General features: G+C 33.1%; 1 protein-coding gene across 3 annotated transcripts in view; it reads right to left on the bottom strand.

Moving 5' to 3' along the window:
- LOC106472140 (casein kinase II subunit alpha) overlaps positions 1–9703 on the bottom strand; it is a 44392-nt gene that overhangs the window by 14453 nt on the left and 20236 nt on the right. For all 3 annotated transcript variants that reach the window (XM_013932765.2, XM_013932766.2, XM_013932768.2), the window contains exons 8-9: positions 5553–5663; positions 1242–1343 (exon numbers count right to left, since the gene is read on the bottom strand). In XM_013932765.2, the coding sequence (XP_013788219.1) occupies positions 1242–1343; positions 5553–5663 (213 nt within the window). The remainder of the gene's footprint in view (positions 1–1241; positions 1344–5552; positions 5664–9703) is intronic.

Genomic DNA, 9703 nt, shown 5'->3' with positions numbered 1-9703 from the left:
AAAAAAAAAAAAAAAAAAAAAAAAAAAAGGAAAATAATAAAAAAAAAAAACATATCTGAGAAAAACTATCCAAAAAGGCAGAGTTAGGCCTAGTAGATCTCGTAGGATATGCATGGGAAGGAACGGCATACTTGGGAAGAAAAAACTAGTCAAAATTCTCCTTGTCATGAACAGGTTTGGACAATGCAGGAGGAACCCGATTTATGGTCAGGAGAAAAAGGACACCTCATATAACAATCAATCTCCCAACAAATGATAGCTAAAAAATCCTCAGTTGAGACTGCCAGACTTGAAGCCAGTAATGGCACACAAAGTAGCAGTAATAATATCAGAAGTTCTAAAACACAAAGCTTTGGAATTCATCTTAAACCGTCGAAAATGAGAAGAGGAAAAAAAATCAATAAAAAAGGAAAGTTACTGCAGCAAACTATTACAGAAAAAAATTAACTAGCAATTGAATAAAGCAAGTATATCACTACTTTGCAAAAAAAATAAAATGAACACATAAAAAGAGCACAATTGGAAAAATATCTGCACTCAATCACTGCCTAACAAGAAGTGGCAGTTTGGTACAATCAAACAGAGGGAGTCACATGCATCAGAAGGGTTGTTGCATGATGATTTATATGCGAGATTCAGCTGAACCACGTTGATTGTGGGAGTTCAAGGCTTGTAGCATGCAAAAACATTTTGCATATAAAGGGTAGCACTGATTAAGGATAGTTATACACGTGAGAAGAGGTAATATACCATATTTGAAATTAAACTATGTCTCAGTAGAACAAATATTATAATGAGTAATCTACATTAAATTCCATACTTCAGAGAGGGGTGATAAATTAATTAGAAAAATAGGTGAAGATCTAGAGAACAAATGTCATGATTCTCATACTAGGGGAGATTGAGGATTATTTTAAATATTTCTTTATAAAATTAAGAACTTAAACATATATAATATTAAAATATGATTTATTATGTAAATATTGATACCAAGTTTATTTGTATACATTGATAATAAAGTGGTTTAATTAAATTTTGAATGTAACTCTCTAAAAGGTTCTGGCATATGCCCTTTGACCTACCATTAGCAAGAAGATTAAACTCTCACAAAGCTTGTATGCTGAATATCCAATAAATACAAGATAAGGTAAAAATCTTGTTCTTATACAAGTATTAAAAAGACTTATAATTAACATTTTAGTCCTGCTGAAAATTCCACCTTAAGGCAGGAAAAGCTGTACCTGGTCATAGTTGTCATGGCCATGAAAGAAAGGTTCTTTTCTGAAGATCATGCTTGCTAGCATACAACCTAAGCTCCACATGTCCAGTGAGTAGTCATACATCTGAAAGCACGAATACTATCAGTAAATTATTGATAACCAGTTTACACACGCAAACATCAGAAAAGAAACACATTAAAATCAATCAGTACATTCAACATATCTAATACACACACACATACATATATATGTGTATCACTTGTCTAAAGATATTAACACTTTGTTTACATTTTTGCTCAAATTAACAACCCCTATACCTGTGAAGCCATCACATAAATATTTACTACAATTCTGAATCTACTACATGCATCTTGATGAAATTTGGCAAGCTTTTGGCAAACATTACATGTATGTTGTACACAAATAAATCTGATATTTTTCTTAGAATTCACAAAGCTTCTATTAAATCAGTACGAGTGAAAGATGATTTTCACGCTAAGAACAAAAACATCTTTTCATCTTACAGTTTTATATTTCATGCCCGTAACCTCTACAGTCTCCTAAATGAATAACAAGGTTTATTAGATAAAACTTTATACCTCCTATTTTCTTTATCTTAACACTAACTGTAGCAAAACCATCAATGTAGAGTAAAATGAAATGAATAATACCATTTTTTCTTTTGCACAGACTGCAGAATGTATCAGAAATTTTCAACTTACTTAACAGCATTAACTGTTAACCTTTTAATATCTGCTTCCTTTTAACACTAAATATAGGCATGGCTCTTCTCCACATGAAATTTCACAGTCACATTCAAAATTTAATTAAACTTGGTTATCAATGTATGGCAAAATTAGCATCAGAATATAGTTTATAATCCAAACTTTTATATTATCTATGTTTTAATTTATTAAATTCAAAATAAAACAAAAAAATTCTCAGTCTTCATTTCTATATGTCTCTTTGCATATCTCATTCTGAATTCTCCTCTTTTAGTTTCTTCAATACTATAACAACTTCACTGTCTGACTCATCCTAAGTACAATCTATAAACAATTCTAAGGCTAAATGTACAGGTTCAAACATGCTAACTTTACCCTGTAGTGAGAAATAAATTTTCTCAACCCATAAAAAAATCCCCACCCATTTATACTTAACTTTCAAAGCAGTTTTCAAAACCTCATGTTCTTAGTTGACATGTATGTTTATAACTGATAGAAAGAGCTTGTTTTCAATTTCAAGTTTTCACTGGGTTTTTTGAAATTAGCACCAACAGACATTAAACTAGTAGAGGACATCAACAGGTATGTAAGTTGATGCTCATACCATTTAACCTTCTTTTTTTTTTCCTATCTTAAATAGTTTAGTTAGAAAACCAGTTAAACTATAGTTGTTTTTAGACACTCTATTTCAGTGATTTATGTATTATTTATCTTTTAAAATGCATATTTTGAAAGGAAAATTAATTTTTGTGTTGACAAAGACTTGGAGAAAAAATATTTGGCTTAGGTAACTATGTGTGAATGAGTACAAAGCTGCAAGTACATATACTTTAGAGTATGTAAATCTGCTAATGTAATGTGTTACTCTTCAGGCATGAAAGAAACCAAACATCATACAAACCAGGCAATAAAACTAACACCAGCATAAAATACATGTGAAAAGGTAAACAATTGAAATTGTGAAGATATGGTGACAAATCATTCATTCAAAGAAGAAGAAAAAAAAAGGTATTTTTCATTTTATTTCATAATTTTCAAAACCTCATAACACTGTATACTTGTGATTTAGCTACAGTTAGCATAAGGGTAGAGAAAATAACATACAATATAACCTTTTACCTTAAAATAACTTTTGACATTCATTTAGGAGGTTCTAAGAGGTTAAGCAATGAAACATGAAAACCATAAAATGAAAAGAAGTATTTTTATTTTAATCATAAAACTCACTTTGCACTCAGATTGATTCAGTAAAAGATTCAGAATTACAAGACAAATTTTTACTGTAACCACTTATTAAAAATTCTCATTTTTCATGTACAACAGATGTAAAGTTTAATAAAAACATTCCCAATTATGTAAAGATGTACTTCATAAATACATAGTTCTAGTACATAAAGTGTCATGATTTTCAAACTCATGTAAGATAACTGATCTGTGATTGGAGGTTTAATTTTATGGTTTTACTATGAGAAATGCCACCCAATGGGTGGCTGTTAGGTCAAGATTTTGAGAAGCTAAATGATGTGCTTCTCTGTCATGAAATTGCTCCTAACTTCTTCTAACTGCATCTTCACAAGCAATTTGACACGCTTCTGTATTTTGGGTTTGCTCCTGGATTCTTTTCACTGGATCTTGCCTCATAACTTGCTCTTTCTTTCTGTAACTTGCATCTTGATGTTTTATATTCTTTCTTAAAGTTTCAGACTTTTACTGTGATAAGTCACTTTTCTGTTTGGCAATTTTTGGCATCGTGATTTTGATCACTTTATACTCATACTGAAGTAAAAATACTTGTGTAGTTTACAAAGATTGAGTTACTAAACAAATTCCTGTAGATTTGTATGCAACAAACTCTGTATGAAGGATCTGCAGTTCCTTCAATTACCGAACAATTCAATTCAGAGCACATGCTTGGATTCTCCAGCAGAAAAAGTCAACTTTTCTTCTGAAATATCACAATGATTCTTCACTAGGAAGACTCACTTTTAAGTTCTGCATTAAACTAACTTTACCACAATTTAGAAGTTTTAACTTAATTTCATTGATAATAATAAATGTACAAAATTAATGTATGTTATTAAAAAGGAAAGAAGTAGCATTTCTCCATTAAGGAAGCGATTTAGGAAGAAATGGTAATGAAACTTTGTTAGGACTTCCCCTTATGATGTTGAAAATTTTTTCGAAGTTTCATCCAAATCAGACTGAAACTGTGAGAGGAGTTTTGTGGAAAGACGGGCATTGGCCTCTTACATATATATTGCTGTACTGTCTTACCGTAATCTTGCTCTGTCAAAAGCAATAAATCACAGCAGGAGCCCAATAGCTGTTTCACACTGAGCTAATGTAAACAGCAGGGTGATGTTACACATAAAATAAAGCTTGTGAAAATTTAGACATTCTAGTTACTTTTGTTGAAAATATATACTTTAAAATAAAAAGAATTTATGTATTTGAGCTCGTTTCCACTCAAGTAAAAATTAAAGACATTCTTTCTTAAGTTTCACAAATTTGGGTGTCCCAAAATAATTTATGTAGCTTTCAAATATTCATTTTAGAAAACAAAGTATATACCAGTTACTAGAATAGAATGTTCCAAAATTAATATATCTGGCTTTCTAAGTAAACTACAGATAGATTAAGAAAATTCTGTTAAGATGTTTGAAGCAGGAATACAATATTCACACAAAAAGAAAGTAAGACAGACTGATATTCTGTGGAGTTTCAAAATCAACTAGCTGTAATGATCATAATGTAGAGAAGAATATGCTCTTCCTATTGGTTACAACCATGCCCATCAGCCATGTAAAGTTGATTAGCAAACAATCTCAAAGTCAGAAAGAGAGGAGGGGGTTTCTCTAGTGGGTTTGACAAATCTATTGATATCTCAGCAAATCAAATTTTAGATTCTTGCTTGTTATTATGTACAGTTGATGTTTATTGGAAATTGTAGGAGCCTACTCCTGAAGTTAAAAAATTCTGATTTTGAGAACCCAGAGCTCAGATGCATCACAGAAAAATGAAGATTGAGAATTTTTTAAATTAAAAAGTTAAAACTTAGATAATATAAAAATTTGAATTATAAACTACATTTTTTTACCAAGTTTATTGAAATAGATTAAAAATGTAATTAAACAGTTTTATTATGAACGTAACACTATTAGATGTTGCAACATGTGCAAAAGAGCCAGGCCTGGATGCAAAGCATTAACAATCAACTTGCTACATATGTGCCAATTATTATTAAAAACCATATGTTGAAACTGGTTCAATAAAAATATTTATATAAATCTTAACAAATTTGTGATATTAAAAAGTTTTAAGTATGATATAAATTGTTATAAGTGGTAGTGAATTACTTCAAACATTGTCTTTTATAGAAAATATCTTTCAGTCTTTTCATACAAACAGATGTCATTCTTGGTCAGTGTTCTTCAGCACTTATCATAATGCATTTTTCCAAGTTTCAAGAATTTTTAACATGTATAGTTCACTATTTTTTTAAACAGACAAAATGTATTAACACAAAAGCTAATCTTTTAAAATAAAAATAATTATTTTTAGCTCATCTTTTAACTGCTCTTATGATGCACAAAGAAATTAAACTCACCTGATAATCAACTAACAGTTCTGGACCTTTAAAATATCTAGATGCCACTCGGACGTTGTACTCTTGACCTGCATGATAGAACTCTGCTAATCCCCAGTCTATGAGCCGAAGCTGAGAAAACAAAATTCACATTTATGTCCATTTTAGAACTTTATTACACATCATTATAAAAGAAATAAACATTCACAAAAGCAAAACCTACTGTTTGGACACTAAATATACACGTGTGTGGATTTAAGTACATCTCAATGCAATGTTTTCAGTTCCATTTTGGATCTTGTCTCGATGTTCTTCAAAATTTGTAATTTCCACTGGGTGTTATGTCAAAAATCTGAACAATAACACATTTTTCCAAAATATTTACTCAGAAATACAGGTCAATACGAGGAAAGAATATCAGCAGGTAACTAGATTAATTTCATAGTCACTGTTCAGCAGTTTTAATTGTAGAATTACTTAAGGGATTCATACCACATCAGCTTTTTAAAAAACAATTTCAGAATTATTCATACAACAAACTGCTTATGGGTTCATGACTTTGCTGTTTATAGAATCCACTATAACAAATGAGTCACAAAAAAAAAAATATACGAAACTTGCTAAACTGGTTTTAAACAACGTTTGATAAAGGAACTCAAGTGGACCTCCAAGAAACTGAATTTAAATGAACAAGCAACTACACAAATGGACAAGTTCTGCATACATTTCAATTTTGCCATAAAGTATGGCCCAACTAAGCTAAGAGGGCAGTAGCAAAGTACAGGAAGCTGAAGACAAACTAAAGTGGTCTAATGCCATGCTCAGCACGTGTATTCTTGAAACAGACAAATGGTTTGTGTGCTACATTTATAACACAACTTTTTAAGCCCAACATATTGGATGGGTACCTTTGCTCATAATATTCCGATTGATACCAAATAGAGAAAAAGAAGAGTATAACACTGAAAATATCTTGTATGTCACCACATTTATAAGAAGTTTGAATTATACTTGAAGATTTCATAAACATTTAGTTTATTTGAAATTGGTGAAATATCTAAATCTGCAATTTTTGTCTCGTTCTTCTAAAAGTACTATGCACATGGTACTTGTAATGATAACATAATAATAAATAGCATTTGAATGATGTCGATCAAGTAATCTCTATCATCCAAGCATACCAAATGACAAGGAAGCTCAAAGGTAACAATAAAAATAGCCTACCAAGACCACATTTCAGATATAGAAAATTACCAGTGTTTCACTTGACATTTACAGAAAAAGCTTGCTTATCTCTTTCTACTTTTAAAATAGAAAACACATCAGGAGAATATCAAATAAAAATAAAAGTGAACTTTGGCATTAAAAGCACAAAAACGTACTGAAAACTGAGATGTTGGCATCTCTATAATAACCAGTCAATGTTCAGTATAACCTATTAATCTTTACAGATTAGCAGTGTCCAGTATAACCTATTACCTCTTTCCTAACAGGGTCAGGCAATGCGACCAAACTTGTAATTACAAAGTAACAATCAGACTTTCCATACAATAACTCTTTAATATACTTTGTGTATTTTCACGAAGTTGGCAAGTTTTCAGTACACATTACAAGTCTTTTGTATAAAAAAAAAAATCAAATTTTTTAACTAACTACTTTTACTAAAATTTGTCCATGAATATATGGAATTAGTGTCCACTGCTCTGAGTACAAAGTGATTTTATATTAAAATTAAAACTTAGCATTTTCCTACATTTACCTCAACTCACAAGATAGCTTTTCTCAACTAGCACTGCCCTCTGTTGGCACAAATTTTCAATGCAAGCATCTAGCCTTCCAACTCCTGCATATCTCCACCAATAGGAGCATGACACCACTCCTATCATAACCATCACGCTCTTCACATATGCACTCATTAATCATTTCAAGATTGGTCAGTAGATCTACACCATATATCATCGGAAGTGAGAAGGCTGGGTGGCAAATGTGAGAAGGGGATTATCAATTGGAAATACATTTTCAGTGCAGGGAAATGCTAACTTACGATATAATCATCTTACCTCCACTCACAAAATAACTAGAATCGTACACTGAACTGGTAGAGGGCCAATAAAAAAAATATCTCCCTTTAGGAAGTGCCCAAAGAGAAACCAGGAGGTGTGGGGGAAAAAAAGAAAAGAAAAGAGAAAACATTGCATCTCAAGACTGCACCCCATCTGATCCTGGTATACTCTTTGCTCTTTTATGACAGTGTCACAAACATGAAAGGTAGAGAAATGAAGGAATCCCAGAATATGTATGACTGATAAATGGGACTCCTGGGTGTCAAGTGGTTAAGGCTTGACAGACCGTAGTGGTAGTCTGACCTCATCCAACAACAGGCAGTAACTGAAATGGTACACCAGATCTATAGTAGATAGAGGATCACCTACCTCTTCACCTCAAAACGGGAGTTGGTAGGGAAGACGAGCTTCCATACCAAAATCTGTCTCCATTTGCGGGTAATTACAACACAAAAAACACCAGATCTTGCCAAAAACCAACATCTGGCAGAAAGTAGGAAAGTGGAAAGTCCTGGCAGTGAGACATCTCTGGTTCAAAACCTGACGGCAATGGGTATGGTACTTCCAGTCCACAGTAGGAGGATGACATTCAGTCATAACAAGCAGGAAAACGTGCTGTGTCCAGCTACAACCAACACCAGATTTGCCAGGAACCGACATTCAGCAGATGGTAGGAAGGTGGAAAGCCCTGGCGGGATGACATCTCTGGTCCAAAACCTGATGGTAATGGGTATGGTACTTCCATTCCATGTTAGGAAGAGGATACCCGGCCATACACCAGTGGGAAAACGTGCTGTGTCCAGCTACAACCAACACCAGATCTGCCAGGAAACAGACATCCAGCAGATGGTAGGAAGATCTCCAGTCCAAAATCTGGCAGCAGTTGTCATTTGTCATCTAGTCCATGGTAGAAGGGATACCGGCCAGCTCACATGAGAACTAGCTGAACCATCTCCAACCAACACCAGACCCACTGGGAATGTATATCTGGATGATGGTAGGTTGGAGGAATGTCTCAGCCTGAGGAGCAAACTGTAATAATATATATATATTTGTGACATGGCGGAGTGCTTCAACCAAAACCTGGCAGCATCTGGAATTGTACATCACATCAATGGTAGGAAGAGTTTAAACACCAAAGAGCATCAGTGATGGGCAGCAATCTCTGTCTGTTTTGCTCATGTTAGTTTATGTTAATTTACGGTCTTGGCCAAACATTTTTATGAAATAAAAAACACTAGAGAGACATACCATCAGTCCTATGGAACACCCCATCTCTACAGTGTGCATAACCCAAACTTGTTACATAATTGGTTATTCATAGATAACAATAAAACCGAGACACACAACCAACACCTGGCGGCACCTGGAATTGTACATCATGTCTGTGGTAGGAAGGGCTACAACGTAATTGACATTGAGCTTAGCTGCAGGATGGACAGTGCAGATTTTCAACAAAAAAATATACCTGGTCAGGCACCACTTTCCACAAAGTGGGATCCACAATACACTAGCAAAAGGCCCTTGAAAAAGCAAGAAAAGTTAGAAAAAAAATAAAAGAGCAACCTTTCACGATACTAAAACGTGAAAATCTAAATAAATAGTGAAGAAAAACTAAGTCAATAATATAATGGAAAACACCAACAAATCTGTGAGCAAAAACCAGCATGTCTGTACAGTACTACCGTCAATGGAGAAGTGATTAACATGTGCAAATGTCAAGAGGGCACCGTTTATGATAGGAGTGGTGTCATAATCCTATTGGTGAAGAGCTGCTACATGATCATTTGCATGTGGATAGGCAGAAGAGGGAAGTGGAATGCCAGTGGCGTGCATTGAAAATTTGTGCTAATAGATGGCAGTGCTAGTTGAGAAAAGCTATTTTGTAAGAGGTGGTAAAATATTGTATCAGAAATACTGTTCATCTGAGAATTTTCAAATTTCATCTGTTTAACCTGTAAAATCTTTTAAATAAATATCAGATGTTTTTCTAGAATGACTGCAATTTGTAACATGATACTACAATTGTTTATCCTAAATAGCTTAAAGCTCATAACAGTCTACATGTGTTTATACTTTCAGGGTTGAAAAATTTTCATAAGCATGAAA

The sequence above is a fragment of the Limulus polyphemus genome, unplaced genomic scaffold (genome assembly GCF_000517525.1).
Source record: "Limulus polyphemus unplaced genomic scaffold, Limulus_polyphemus-2.1.2 Scaffold5114, whole genome shotgun sequence".
In the NCBI taxonomy this organism is placed as follows: domain Eukaryota; kingdom Metazoa; phylum Arthropoda; class Merostomata; order Xiphosura; family Limulidae; genus Limulus; species Limulus polyphemus.
Note: the sequence above shows the minus strand (reverse complement) of the source record. Positions and strands in the feature narration are given on the sequence as shown.